This window comes from Entelurus aequoreus, linkage group LG08 (assembly GCF_033978785.1).
Source record: "Entelurus aequoreus isolate RoL-2023_Sb linkage group LG08, RoL_Eaeq_v1.1, whole genome shotgun sequence".
Classification (NCBI taxonomy): domain Eukaryota; kingdom Metazoa; phylum Chordata; class Actinopteri; order Syngnathiformes; family Syngnathidae; genus Entelurus; species Entelurus aequoreus.
The window spans coordinates 83,191,367-83,207,255 of NC_084738.1; the positions used below are offsets into that span (position 1 = coordinate 83,191,367).

The following is a 15,889-nucleotide window of genomic DNA, read 5'->3' on the forward strand; positions in this document are numbered from 1 at the left end:
CTCTTCCATTTTCTTATAATAAAGCCAACAGTCGACTTTGGAATATTTAGGAGCGAGGACATTTCACGACTGGATTTGTTGCACAGGTGGCATACTATCACTGAGAGCAGCCCATTCTTTCACGAATGTTTGTAGAAAAAGTCTCGATTTTATAGTGATTAGGACACCTGATTCTCATCATTTGGATGGGTGGCCAAATACTTTTGGCAATATAGTGTATCTTTAGCTCTGTTGATATATTTTCACCATAGCTTGGCGCATTGCTTCCGGTTGTAAGTAGCTTCGGATCCAGTTCAAAGACCAGCCCTCCGATGCCATACCCTTCTAATTGTGATTTATTGTGTCAAATAATTGACTTAGACCCACAAACACTAATGTATAGTTTGTAAATAGTTTTTTGTCTCCAGTCTTATAAACCGGTCTGACTTTATCGAGATTAATCTTTCTAATTTAAACCTGCTCAGTGGCATTGCGGTTAGAGTGATCGGAAGGTCGTGAATTCAAACCACGGCCAAGTCGTACCAAAGACTATAAAAATGGGAGCCATTGCTTCCCTGCTTGGCACTCAGCATCAAGGGTTGGAGTTGGGGGTTAAATCACCAAAAATGATTCATCACCGTCATATCAATTCTTTGACGATGCAACGTTGATGATTTTAATCTTTTGTCACGTGAACAAAGTACACTATATTCATTTTATAACGGCACTGCAGAAAACATTCAAATAATTTGTCCGATCGATTGTTACAAGCGAGCCTCATTAAGCAGGTCTGCAGTACCTGGAAAATGAAGGACTCCTAACTTGGAGAAGCCAAACCATCAGTTTTTATATTCCTCCTTTTCTGTCTCTGAGTGCGTGTGCTAAGTCGGGAGTGTGTAAGTGTCTGGAAAACAACTGCTTTAAGTCATAACTTAAATGTTGGAGTTGAGCTAGACAGGTAGTCTTTTCTCAAGGATAAGGGTTATCACTTTTGCATTCCGAAGTCCCAATTAGAGCCTCTTTTCCCTACGAGAAGTGATCCAATCCACCTGCGAATATCACACTAAGGGGCCTTATCTTATCATGTGCTCAAAACTGAAATACCACTATTTAATTCAACTTGTTGGTTTGCTTTCTCCAAGGTGAATATAAACATTCACCATACGTTAATTAATTCACTTCAATAGTTTACAGTGCCACTTTCTTACATGTTGGTGAGAGTCTGGATTAAGGTTGCAAAGGGGTGGAAAGTTTCCGGTAAATTTCCGGAAACTTTCAAGGAAATTTGCCACGGGAAGTTAAGCTCGGGAAGTTTGGAATTTTTTTAATTTATTTATTTATTTTAAAATTATGAATTTATTAATCAATCAACAAAACAATACATAACAACACCACAACAATGCTATCCAATTCCAAAACCAAACCCATCCCAGCAACATTAAGAACAACAATAAACAGAGAAATTGAAAGCAATTGAGGACACACAAATCCAAATGTAGTGAAACAAAAATGAACATCATCAATATTAGTAACAATTTCAAAATAGCAGTGATTAAAAAACCCTCATTGATATCATCATTAAAAACATTAATTAAGATTAATACAAAAATTAGAAATGAACAATAGTGTCACAGTGGCTTACACTTGCATCACATCCCATAAGCCCGACAACACACCGCATCCAACATTTTCCACAAAGATATAAAAGTCATATTTTGGTTCATTTATTAGTTGAAACAAATTTAAATAATGGATCCCATATTCCAATATATGACTCATTATTATGTCAACTAAATGCAGTTTGTTCTACTGATATCATCTCCATAGCTTGTGTTTACCAGTCAGTATGAGTTGGACTATCAACATCTATCCATTTTTTAAATATTACCCTTTTTGTTACTATGCATATTGAAAGAAAAGAATTTTTACTCTTTCATGACACGTTACTAAATTGATGGAGATCCCCAAGGATACAAGTTTGCAGTGTCTTTGGGATGTTTATATTAAGGACTGTGATTGCTTCTTTTGTTGTTTTCAACCATAACTCTTTTATTCTCTGACATTCCCACAATAAATGAACAAGAGTTCTCTCAGCTGCCCGACACTTCATACATAACTTGCTATCTACTATGCCAATTTTAAACAGCTGAGAAGATGTAAAATACAATCTATTCAATATCTTAAATTGAGTCAGCTTATCTTTAATGCTTCTAAAGGGCTTATTGGCAATTTTTCCAAATATCATTCCATGATATGTCTCTTTCATCTAAAATGTTTAAGTCCGTCATCCATTTCCGAACACATGCATCATTTGCATTTCTAGTGTGGTGTTCATTTATTATTCCATAAAATAGTTTAATTAATTTCTTAATTGTATCTTGATTAAAAAGTGCATCTTCCAGTTCATGGCTATTTAAGGACATACTTTCAGAGGATATGCATTTATATACTGCGTGTTTTAAAGAGATCAAATGTAAAAAATGATTTCTGGGTACATTATATTGATCAACTAAATCATTGAACGGTTTAAAATAGTTTTTATTAATAATATGATGAGGTTTAGTAATACCTCTGTCTTTCCATGTTGTCCATTTAACCACATTTGTATTAATTATGATATTAGGATTGTACCAAAGCGGTTGATTGACAGATGTCATTGGGTTGATTCCTAGTATTTTCTGGCACAGTTTTAGAATGTTAAAGGTGGCTTCTATTGGGCTCTGCCTCAATTCATTAGGTATTTTTTTAAATATAATATAAGCTCCCCACATCAATGTCCAAATTCATTAACATATTTTTTTCTATGTTGATCCAGTCCTTATCTGCAGAAGAATGAAATAAGTGGCTTGCTTGTTCACAACCGAAGGAGATATCATAATGTAAGAAGTTTGGTCATTGTAGTCCTCCTTTATCTTGTGTACAAGACAACCCTAAGTATGAACATCTGGCCTTCTTTCTACACCATATAAAATGTGATATCATTATATGGATTTTCTTAAACCAACTTTTATTAATTAGGACAGGCATCATTTTCAGTATATAATTAACTGCTGGCAGTATACTCATTTTTACTATGTTCACCCGACCCCAAAGTGATATTTGGAAATTTTGACAATTTTTTGATCATTCAAAGTTCGACACCGTCCGTCTTATTCTGTAGAATAAGATGAGAAGCGTGTAAAACACTAATGCAATGCCACACACAGATAGGGTTGCAAAATGCCGGGAATATTCAAAGTTGGAAACTTTCCATGGGAATTAACGGGAATATATGGGAATTAACGGGAATTAATGGGAAATTAATGGGAATAAACATTGAATGCAACATGCTAGATCTTGCAGCATGATTATTAGCTAAAACAACCTGATTTAATGCAAATTCAGTTGACTTTCAACCCTGTACTGTGCATTCCTCCATCCATCACATGCACAGATAATTCCCAGCACGCTAAAGCAGGGCTATTGAGGCCACACTAGTTTTTGAGCCCAAGGACTTCATCCAGTCAGGCCTATTTCTATTCATTTGTCCATCAGTAAAATATTTTTAAAGACTACTCCAATTGTTTGGAAAGTGGTGGAAAGTTTCCGGTAAATTCCCGGAAACTTTCCGGAAATTTACCACGGGAAGTTAAGCTCGGGAAGTTTGGAAATTTTGGGAAACACAACTTTGTCATGTGGGATACATGTTTCCTGCCTGGACTTACGTAGCTTCTATGCAGCGTCATCCCAGGCTGCCAGGTCAGTGTAGACTTTGTGCTCAGGGAAGCTGGGGTACTTCAAGCAGATCTGACACAGTCTCCAGTGCCACTTGTACACTTGCACCTTCCAGTCCTTCCTCCATCGCAGATACTCGCCATAGCGCTCGGCGTCGCCCGCCAGCTGCTGCAGGTACTCGGCGAGTTCTTTCACAGATGCAAACTCGTCGACGTGGATGAAAGAGTGCGGCGGTGTCGCAGCCTCGTAATCCACCACCGGCGGTCCCAGGACGATCGGAACCGCCCCAGATGTGTAAGAATTCCACCACAGTTTCTCCGTGATGTAGTCTTTGGCGATGCTGTTCTCGAAGGCCAAATAGAAGTAGCAGCGAGATATTGTAGGAAGAAGGTCTTCGGAAGCAAGAGGATTATTTGACCAGCGTCCATAGACCTTTACAGGAATGACAGCGCTGAGTTCTTTGTACACTTTGCTTCTTCTGTAGGAATCCTTGTAGTTGCTGACCACCCAACAGACCAGATCAGTTTTATTCTGTGGAATGTCCTCTACTGGATCTTCAGAGTCTCGTGGTAAAAACCCACCGTATGGTATGGTAACATCTGCGTCCCTCCTGTAGTTCACGGTGAGGTTGAACACACCAGCTAATCTGCTTCGGTCCCCGTTATGCACTGGGGACTCCAGAGACATCCAAGCCCACCTCTGGCCCAGCGGCCTCCGAAGCTCCAGGGGAAGTTTCTCCTTTCCTGTTACCAGCTCTCGGTTATGGAACACCACCACGTTCGCTTCCAAAAACAAGGACCTGTGCGCCACGACTCTGCAGTTTGGGATTTTGCGGAGGTCCCAGCACACATCCCAGTGGAGGCCTAAAGTTCCGCCAAAGGGCCAGTGCCACAGCAGGATGGTCACGTTGGGTTGCCCTGAGTTGTCAAAGAAGAAAGCAGCTGGCGACAAGGGTCGTGTCACCCAGCTGTAAAGAAGACCCAGCGTTAGAACGCAGGAGATGCAGAGGAAGAGGTACTTCTTCATTGAGGCAGGTGTGGAACGGTTGCAGTCCTGCAAGAGAAATGGATGATTACTTGCTATAAAGAACAAGTTATTGTGCAGAGACTCATTACAGTTAGACACTTCTGTCATGATAGTAACAATGACACCGAGAAGGAAAGGAAGTGAACAATGATCTGTCATCGCTCAAACATATGTCGAATCGCACTAGAGAATGAGTGACGTTCCTCAAAGTAACTTTGGTAATCATGTTTGAAATAAAACCGAATTAGCGAACGAAGTCTGGAGAGAATACTGCTCTAATATACGCTGCTTACAGAAAGTTAGCGATGTTCGGCTTTGGGCGGACTATTTAGATCAGGGGTCTCAAACTCAATTTACCTGGGGGCCACTGGATGCAGAAACTGGGTGAGGCTGGGCCGCAAGAAAATATTTCTTTAAAAACATCTAACATGCACTTTTTAATGAAATCACCTTCTTTGAATGGCTTTCCCGCCCTAGCAACCATCTCACTCGCCATGTAGCTAGCTTTGACTGCTGCATCGTTCTTTTCGCTTGCTTTCTTGACGAAATATTTTTGCCTCAGTAGACTGGTTTTAAAATTTGCAACCCGGTTCACTCTCTCATCTCCCTGGTATTTTGCATACTCCTCAGTATGTCTAGTTGTATAATGACGTTTCAAATTGTATTCCTTGTGCACCGCAACTTTCTCTGTATCAACTACAGAAAAGAGCTATAAGGATTATTCATAAAGTAGATTACTTAGAACACACTAACATATTATTTATTAATTCGGTTTTTTTGAAATTACAGGAGCTAGTAAAGTTACAGACATTATGTGTCATGTTTAAGGCTAGAAATAAAACATTACCAGCAAATTTACAAAAAATGTTTGTCATCACTTGTGAGAATGAAGAGCATAGAAGAAAATGTCATTTCCAACATCAGTATTCAAGGACAACTTTAAAACAAATGTGCATATCAGTGGTGGGGGTTAAACTATGGAATTCTCTTTACAATGAGATAAAAGATTGTAAAAATATATTCCAATTGAAAAAATATATAAAGACAGAACAATAAGATCATATGGACAGCCATAAGTGTTTACATTTTGCTTTATATTTATTATTTTACTTATTTTTATGCCTGGTTTTGTATTTGTTTTGTATCATTTCGTGAGGTGTATATTACTTCTTTTGGTTTTTTTATTCGGTTTGTACATCATGAAGTTTTGCACTTCTTGTGTTTTTTTGTGTGTTTTTTTGTTTGTTTTCGTTATATTTGGATGTAATTGTTGGTTTATATGATATCATTAAGTAAGACTACGTATTATGTTGAAGGGGGAAGAAAAATATAAGATTTTTCTTCATCCTGCTCCTTCTCAGGCATTGGTGTGTAAATGTATAATTGAATAATTGTGGTATAATTGTCTATCGATCAAAGATGCACATCAATGAAGGAGATAAATGAAAATGAAATGAAATAAGAGACGTCGGGGTGCCCCTGTGCTCAACAAAGAAATATTGCATCAAAAATCGTCTCTGTCTGGAGCCAACGGGAGAGGGGGGGCTCGCCGTGGAGTTTACAGTTACGGTAGCACAATTAGCCCCGAACGGGCTAACATCACCACTGACGTGTTACACGTATCAGCGCTGGGGTCCAGTGCACCACACTTTTGTATTGTCGCTCGCTCCTTCGGCGGAGTGCTTTGGAAGCGGACCTCTCGTCTTCCCCGCCCGGACTGTTTACAGCGGGGGCGGGAGCGAGCAGGTGGGCGAGCGAGGGAGGCATGGAGGGAGGGAGGAAGAGCGTGGGCGGGTGTCGTGGAAAAGCGGCAAAATGTTTCTCTGCTTGCATCACGCAAGTGACGTCAATGCATACTTGCCAACCTTGAGACCTCCGAATTCGGGAGATGGGGAGGGGGGGTTGAGGTGGGCGGGGTTGGGAGGAGGCGGGGTTGGGGGTAGCGGGGGGGTTTTTGTAGCCCAGATAAGTTAGGGCTGCAAAGGATTCTGGGTATTTGTTCTGTTGTGTTTGTTGTGTTTACTTACAATTAGTTAATAACCCTCAGTGTGACATGTATGGCTGTTCCTCAAGTATGTCTTGCAATAACTTGCGTGTTTTAGCAAAAGCCTCATACAACATGTGTCTGGGCCGGCACGCTGTTAGTATGCAGAAAAAGATGATGCGGTGACAGTTTCTATAGGACACTAAAGGCAGTGCCATAACGGCACGCCCTCGATATTGTCGAGAGCCTTATACCACACCGTGATGGTAGATTTCTTCAGCTCCGCACACAATGCTGTCAAGCGCCATTCATTTACAACTCGCGGGCTGCACTAACATTAAACTGTCTTATTAAGCTGGGCGCCGCACAATAACGTCTCGCGGGCCGCAATTGGCCCGCGGGCCGCATGTTTGAGAGCCCTGATTTAGATGAACCTAAAATGCACTTTAACCTACGGCGGTACCTTTGTTTTCCAACTCCCCACTTTTTGTATCGCTCAGTTTTCAAATAAATTTTCTGCCAAAATTTGCCACGAAGAGCATCTGGTTCATGCATCTGGTCAGGATGCTACCCGGACACCACCCTGGAGAGGTGTTTAGGGCACATTCGACCGGTAGGAGGCCACGGGGAAGACCCAAGACACATTGGGAGGACTATGTCTCCCGGCTGGCCTTGGAACACCTCGGGATCCCCCGGGAGGAGCTGGACAAAGTAGCTGGGGAGAGGGTAGTCTGGGCTTCTCTGCTTAGGCTGCTGCCCCTGTGACCCGAGTTCGGATAAGCGGAAGAAAATGGATGGATTGATGGATGTTAACCAGTTTCTAAAAGAACTTAAAAGATTCTTGTCTTGTTTTCCATACATGGTAGACATAAGGAAGAATTGAGATACAGTTTCCCTCTCACCCTATACTCTGGAGCAATGTTCCAAGCATGGGTAGAGAGCGGCCACATCACCACAGGTGTGAGTGTGAGGCTGAAAATGTCGTGTTTTTTTGGCAGAGGGATTACAGTGGAAGATTTCAGACAGGTAGGGACCGGTTGAAAATTCCGTTGACGATACCAGACATCTGGTCCACACAGTCCATTAAAACCCATTCCAGGACACCGTATGGTCCGGCGCCCTTCCTCGGGTTGACGGTCCTTCGTGTACACCTAACCTCAAAGTCTTCAATAGTGAGGTCTGGTCTGGTCGTCTCCAGGGACGCCACATCAAAGCAGGTAAAAAAGAGGCTAATTTCCTCTGCCAAAGTGGGTCCAGGGTTGGTTCTGCTGCCACACCTATCTGCCATTGTTGATGTCCAGCTTCGCCTTTCTGGTGTCTTTCTTTAGGTTGGCTGGACCATGCCGTAATGAGCAGCCACTCGACCTCCCAGGTCCTCCAGGTGTTTCCAGTTTGAGTAGATGTCTGTCCACTGTGATTGTGTCAATGCAGTTTTTGATACAACACAGCACTTGGGTCTGTGGACACATTCAGCTCCTTAGGTTCAAATATGTTCCAGTTTGTCCACTGGAAACAGTCAATCTGGCCAAGTTTTAACGGTCATGGTTCAATTCACATTCTCGGTTTACACTTTGTTCAGTTTTTGCTTGGTCAAGTCCCCACCTAGGAGGTGCACAGTGCTAGGATACATGCTTTGCTGTTTGCTAATGCTATGCCATGTAAACGTCTGGTACCTGAGCTATTAGCAAGGGTCTGGCGGTCGTTAGAAACAGACTCGGTTAAACGGCACGCCAACTCGGCAGCCTCTCTGCCCTTATGTTGCCTTTGTCATCTCTGAAATGGTGAAAACCGGGAGTCCTCGCTATGTCCACCGGGATCTTGTTGAAGTGGATCGACTCAGCTATTACACTCGCCTTGAGGAAAACTCCAACAACAAAAAGGTCACCACGGCGGTAGCTGTAGCTCGCCGCACAAAATATCCTCAAACGGAGTAGAAATATGCAGAAAAAGCCACAAAACGCACCGACTGCTGGAGCGGCAGAGGCCGCAGAAACTGTACCCTCTGCCGTCCCCAAGTGATTCTATTGTTCCTCCCGGGTAATCAATGAATCAATCAATGTTTACTTTTATAGCCCTAAATCACGAGTGTCTCAAAGGGCTGCACAAGCCACAACGACAGATCCCACATCAGGGCAAGGAAAAACTCAACCCAATGGGACAATGAGAAACCTTGGAGGGGACCGCAGATGTGGGGACACCTCCCACCCCCCATAACGATCAATATTTAGTAAGTACTTATTTATGTCAATAGTGACACCCCCCCCCCCCCTCCCCCAGTCCATAGTGGATCTAACAGAATAGTGTGAGAGTCCAGTCCATAGTGGATCTAACATAATAGTGTGAGAGTCCAGTCCATAGTGGATCTAACATAATAGTGAGAGTCCAGTCCATAGTGGATCTAACATGATATTGTGAGGGTCCAGTCCATAGTGGATCTAACATAATAGTGTGAGTGTCCAGTCCATAGTGGATCTAACATAATAGTGAGAGTCCAGTCTATAGTGGATCTAACATATTATTGTGAGAGTCCAGTCCTTAGTGGATCTAACATAATAGTGTGAGTCCAGTCCATAGTGGATCTAACATAATAGTGAGAGTCCTGTCCATAGTGGATCTAACATAATATTGTGAGAGTCCAGTCCATAGTGGATCTAACATAATAGTGTGAGAGTCCAGTCCATAGTGGATCTAACATAATAGTGAGAGTCCAGTCTATAGTGGATCTAACATATTATTGTGAGAGTCCAGTCCTTAGTGGATCTAACATAATAGTGTGAGTCCAGTCCATAGTGGATCTAACATAATATTGTGAGAGTCCAGTCCTTAGTGGATCTAACATAATAGTGTCAGTCCAGTCCATAGTGGATCTAACATAATAGTGTGAGAGTCCAGTCCATAGTGGATCTAACATAATAGTGTGAGAGTCCAGTCCATAGTGGATCTAACATAATAGTGAGAGTCCAGTCTATAGTGGATCTAACATATTATTGTGAGAGTCCAGTTCTTAGTGGATCTAACATAATAGTGTGAGTCCAGTCCATAGTGGATCTAACATAATAGTGTGAGAGTCCAGTCCATAGTGGATCTAACATAATAGTGAGAGTCCAGTCCATATTGGATCCAACATAATAGTGTGAGTCCAGTCCATAGTGGATCTAACATAATAGTGAGAGTCCAGTCTATAGTGGATCTAACATATTATTGTGAGAGTCCAGTCCTTAGTGGATCTAACATAATAGTGTGAGTCCAGTCCATAGTGGATCTAACATAATAGTGAGAGTCCTGTCCATAGTGGATCTAACATAATATTGTGAGAGTCCAGTCCATAGTGGATCTAACATAATAGTGTGAGAGTCCAGTCCATAGTGGATCTAACATAATAGTGAGAGTCCAGTCTATAGTGGATCTAACATATTATTGTGAGAGTCCAGTCCTTAGTGGATCTAACATAATAGTGTGAGTCCAGTCCATAGTGGATCTAACATAATATTGTGAGAGTCCAGTCCTTAGTGGATCTAACATAATAGTGTGAGTCCAGTCCATAGTGGATCTAACATAATATTGTGAGAGTCCAGTCTATAGTGGATCTAACATATTATTGTGAGAGTCCAGTTCTTAGTGGATCTAACATAATAGTGTGAGTCCAGTCCATAGTGGATCTAACATAATAGTGTGAGAGTCCAGTCCATAGTGGATCTAACATAATAGTGAGAGTCCAGTCCATATTGGATCCAACATAATAGTGTGAGTCCAGTCCATAGTGGATCTAACATAATAGTGAGAGTCCAGTCCATAGTGGATCTAACATAATAGTGAGAGTCCAGTCCATAGTGGATCTAACATAATAGTGTGAGTCCAGTCCATAGTGGATCTAACGTAATAGTGAGAGTCCAGTCCATAGTGGATCTAACATAATAGTGTGAGTCCAGTCCATAGTGGATCTAACATAATAGTGAGAGTCCAGTCCATAGTGGATCTAACATAATAGTGAGAGTCCAGTCCATAGTGGATCTAACATAATAGTGTGAGTCCAGTCCATAGTGGATCTAACGTAATAGTGAGAGTCCAGTCCACAATGGGGCCAGCAGGAGACCATCCCGAGCGGAGACAGGTCAGCAGCGCAGACACGTCCCCGACCGATGGGTAAATGCCGTATCGGGCTCTGAGAACCTCAGAGAGTGCCCAGAGTCAGGACCAAACGTGGTGAGGCTGCTTTTCAGTTTTAGCTCCTAAAATTTGGAATGGTCTTTGTCAAGATGTGAGACAGGCCTCACCTTTGGCAACCTTCAAGTCCAGGCTGGATATATTTGTGTTTAATTGTGAATATGACAACTGAAAGTCTTTTATTCCACACTCTTTGGTTTTTATTAAGAGTTTCTTTCATTTTGAATGTCGCCTCTTGTAGTTTTGTGTGAAGCACTTTGAATTGCCTTGTGTACAAATTGTGCTCCGTACACAAACTTGTCTGACCTTGCCTACATAAATAAACAATACATCATCATTTAGTAAACACTGGTTGGCATTTATGTAAATACTATTTACATTGACATCATTATTTGCATAAATCCCAATCAGCAATTGAATAAATAACGATCAATATTTAGTAAGTACTTATTTATGTCAATAGTGACATAAATAAACATAACAATCAGAATTGTGTAGATACTGATTAATATAACGTTGCTTGGATGACAACATATGTTGCTCCAAAACCTGTATGTACCTTTCAGCATTAATGGTGCCTTCACAGATGTGTAAGTTACCCATGCCTTGGGCACTAATACACCTCCATACCATCACACATGCTGACTTTTACACTTTGCACCTAGAACAATCCGGATGGTTCTTCTCCTCTTTGGTCCGGAGGACACGACGTCCGCAGTTTCCAAAAACAATTTGAAATGGGGACTCGTCAGACCACAGAACACTTTTCCACTTTGCATCAGTCCATCTTAGATGAGCTCGGGCCCAAAGAAGCCGGCAGCGATCCTGGGTGTTGTTGATAAATGGCTTTGGCCTTGCATATTAGAGTTTTAACTTGCACTTACAGATGTGGCGACCAACTGTAGTTACTGACAGTGGTTTTTCTGAAGTGTTCCTGAGCCCATGTGGTGATATCCTTTACACACTGATGTCTGTTTTTCATGCAGTATCGCCTGAGGGAGCCAAGGTCACGGGCATTAAATGTTACGTGCAGTGATTTCTCCAGATTCTCTGAACCTTTTGATAATTTTACAGACCTAAGATGGTGAAATCCCTAAATTCCTTGCAATAGCTGGTTGAGAAATGTTGTTCTTAAACTGTTGGACAATTTGCTCAGGCATTTGTTGACAAAGTGGTGACCCTCACCCCATCCTTGTTTCTGAATGATTGAGCATTTCATGGAAGCTGCTTTTATACCCAAACATGGCACCCACCTGTTCCCAATTAGCCTGTTCACCTGTGGGATGTTCCAAATAAGTGTTTGGTGAGCATTCCTCAACTTTCTCAGTCTTTTTTGCCATTTGTGCCAGCTTTTTTAAAACATGTTGCAGACATCAAATCCCAAAGGAGCTAATATTTGCAAAAAATAACAAAGTTTTCCAGTTGGAAAATTAAACATCTTGTCTTCGCAGTCCATTCAATTGAATATAAGTTGAAAAAGATTAGCAAATCATTGTATTCTCTTTTTATTTACCATTTACACAATGTGACAACTTCACTGGTTTTGGGTTTTGTATATTCTGTTATATTCTGGTAATCTTAGTCCCACTAGAAAGCATATTAAAATTATGCATGTATATAAATGATTATATAATAATAATGAATATTTAGTGCTAACAGTGCAGACACACACACAACATGAGGCAACATGGAGCAATTTCCTGTAAGCAAGTGGAAGTGTCTGAGTTCATCTCATGTCTACCACATCTCAGGTCCTCATCACTGCGGGCAGGAGCTCACCAATACTTCACTGATGTTGTCACGTAAATATAAAGTCGCTTCAAAGTGATTTTTTTTCTGAGGCCCGGACTCATAAAAAAAATTACATTTACATAAATAACAACTATTAAAACCCTAAATAAAAACAACGTTTACATAAATAACAACCATTAAAACCATAAATAATAACCATTATTTACATAAATAACAACCATTAAAACCATAAATAAAAACCTTATTTACATAAATAACAACTATTAAAACCATAAATAAAAACAACGTTTACATAAGTAACAACCATTAAAACCATGAATAATAACGATTATTTACATAAATAACAACCATTAAACCATAAATAAAAACAACGTTGACATAAATAACTATCAAAACTATAAATAAAACCATTATTTACATAAACAACAACCAATAATACCATAAATAATAAATATATTTTTTATTATTATTTATGAATATTTCTAAATAACAACCAATAATATCATAAATAATAAATATTATTTACACAAATAACAACCAGTAATACTATTATAATTACCATTATCTACATAAAAAAACAACCATTAAGACCATAAATAAAACCATTATTTACATAAACAACAACCAGTAATACCATGAATAAAAACAACATCTACATAAATAACAACCATAAAAATCATAAATAAAAACAACATTTACATAAATATCAATCAATCAATCAATCAATGTTTATTTATATAGCCCTAAATCACAAGTGTCTCAAAGGGCTGTACGAGCCACAACGACATCCTTGGTACAGAGCCCACATACGGGCAAGGAAAAACTCACCCCAGTGGGACGTCGGTGAATGACTATGAGAAACCTTGGAGAGGACCGCATATGTGGGTAACCCCCCCCCCCCCCCCCCACAGGGGAGAAGAGGAGAGAAGAGAAGAAACGGCAGATCAACTGGTCTAAAAAAAGGGGGGTCTATTTAAAGGCTAGATTATACAAATGAGTTTTAAGATGGGACTTAAATGCTTCTACTGAGGTAGCATCTCTAACTTTTACCGGGAGGGCATTCCATAGTATTGGAGCCCGAGTAGAAAACGCTCTATAGCCCGCAGACTTTTTTTTGGCTCTGGGAATCACTAATAAGCCGGAGTTCTTTGAACGCAGATTTCTTGCCGGGACATATGGTACAATACAATCGGCGAGATAGGCTGGAGCTAAACCGTGTAGTATTTTATACGTAAGTAGTAAAACCTTAAAGTCGCATCTTAAGTGCACAGGAAGCCAGTGCAAGTGAGCCAGTATAGGTATATATACATGTATATAAAGGTATACACAGTATAGGCGTAATATGATCAAACTTTCTTGTTTTTGTCAAAAGTCTAGCAGCCGCATTTTGTACCATCTGTAATCTTTTAATGCTAGACATAGGGAGACCCGAAAATAATACGTTACAGTAATCGAGACGAGATGTAACGAACGCATAAATAATGATCTCAGCATCGGTTGTGGACAAGATGGAACGAATTTTAGCGATATTACGGAGATGAAAGAAGGCCGTTTTAGTAACACTCTTAATGTGTGACTCAAACGAGAGAGTTGGGTGGAAGATAATACCCAGATTCTTTACCGAGTCGCCTTGTGTAATTGTTTGGTTGTCAAATGTTAAGGTGGTATTATTAAATAGATGTCGGTGTTGAGCAGGACCGATAATCAGCATTTCCGTTTTCTTAGCGTTGAGTTGCAAAAAGTTAGCGGACATCCATTGTTTAATTTCATTAAGACACGCCTCCAGCTGACTACAATCCGGCGTGTTGGTCAGCTTTAGGGGCATGTAGAGTTGAGTGTCATAACAGTGAAAGCTAACACCGTATTTGCGTATGATGTCACCTAGCAGCAGCATGTAAATACTAAAGAGTGCAGGGCCAAGAACCGAACCCTGGGGAACTCTGCACGTTACCTTAACATAGTCCGAGGTCACATTGTTATGGGAGACACACTGCATCCTGTCAGTAAGATAAGAGTTAAATCAAGACAAGGCTAAGTCTGACATACCAATACGTGTTTTGATACGCTCTAATAAAATATTATGATCGACGGTATCGAAAGCGGCGCTAAGATCAAGAAGCAGCAACATAGATGACGCATCAGAATCCATCGTTAGCAATAGATCATTAGTCATTTTTGCGAGGGCTGTCTCCGTAGAGTGATTTGCCCTGAAACCGGATTGAAAAGGTTCACAGAGATTGTTAGTCACTAAGTGTTCATTTAGCTGCTGTGCAACAATTTTTTCGAGAATTTTGGAAATAAACGGAATAATAAACGGAATAATAATAATAACAACCATTAAAATCATAAATAAAAACAACATTTACATAAATAACAACCAGTAATACCATAAATAATAAACATTATTTACATAAATAACAACCACTAAAATCATAAATAAAAACAAAATTGACATAAATAACAACCATTAAAAGCATAAATAAAACCAACATTTACATAAATAACAACCATTAAAATCATAAATAAAAACAACATTTACATAAATAACAACCAGTGATACCATAAATAATAAATATTATTTACATAAATAAAAACCAGTAATACTATTATTGTCTTGATCTGTGGTCTGGATCATGTTTTTTTTGTTATTTTCAGTTTAAGACTCCTTTGGTTCCTGTTTGCGCTCCCTTGTTTGTTTTAGTTTTCATGACGACTGATTAGTTTCAACTGTCTCATTTGTTTGACTCAAGCATCTGCTCTAATAAAAGATTATTATTTAAGCCTGTTTTGCCAGTTAGTCATCCCGGGCCACATTGTTCTTTTCATACTCTGTATTTGCTCTGCTCATGCCATAGTTCATGCTGTTCTTTTGAAGCTCTGTACATGTTCATTTCATGCTCTGTGCTGACTTCTTTCATTCTTTGTTCATACTGCTCGTTCCGTGCCTTGCCAAGTAAGTTTTTCTTGATTCATGTCACAGTTAGCTAGTTTTTGTTTTGCCCGGTTCGTAGTTTACGTTTAAGTGTTAGTTTTGCTCCCTGCGTTAAATTTGGGCCTTCGCCTTGTGCGCCTTTTTGTTTTCACCCTTTTTTGTAGTCATAATTAAATCAAGTTTTTACCTGCACGCCAGGTCCGGAGTAGTCGGTTTGCTTCCTGGGAAAAAAATCCTCGCAGCAAGCTGCGAACAACTCCCCGCCTTGACAATTATAATAACCATTACATAAGTAACAACCAGTAAGATCACAAATAAAACCCTTATTTACATAAACA

The 15,889-nt window shown here is 40.1% G+C and overlaps 1 protein-coding gene across 1 annotated transcript; it reads right to left on the reverse strand.

The window, feature by feature from the left end:
• Positions 1-3,690: 3,690 nt before the first annotated feature.
• On the reverse strand, positions 3,691-4,719 carry LOC133656456 (alpha-(1,3)-fucosyltransferase 7-like). Its single transcript, XM_062057537.1, has one exon. The coding sequence runs from the start codon at positions 4,717-4,719 to the stop codon at positions 3,691-3,693; it is 1,029 nt and encodes a 342-aa protein (XP_061913521.1).
• Positions 4,720-15,889: the final 11,170 nt, after the last annotated feature.

Bases quoted from the DNA above. Each gene is read 5' to 3' on its own strand.
- LOC133656456 (XM_062057537.1), bottom strand. From the start codon at position 4,719: ATGAAGAAGTACCTCTTCCTCTGCATCTCCTGCGTTCTAACGCTGGGT.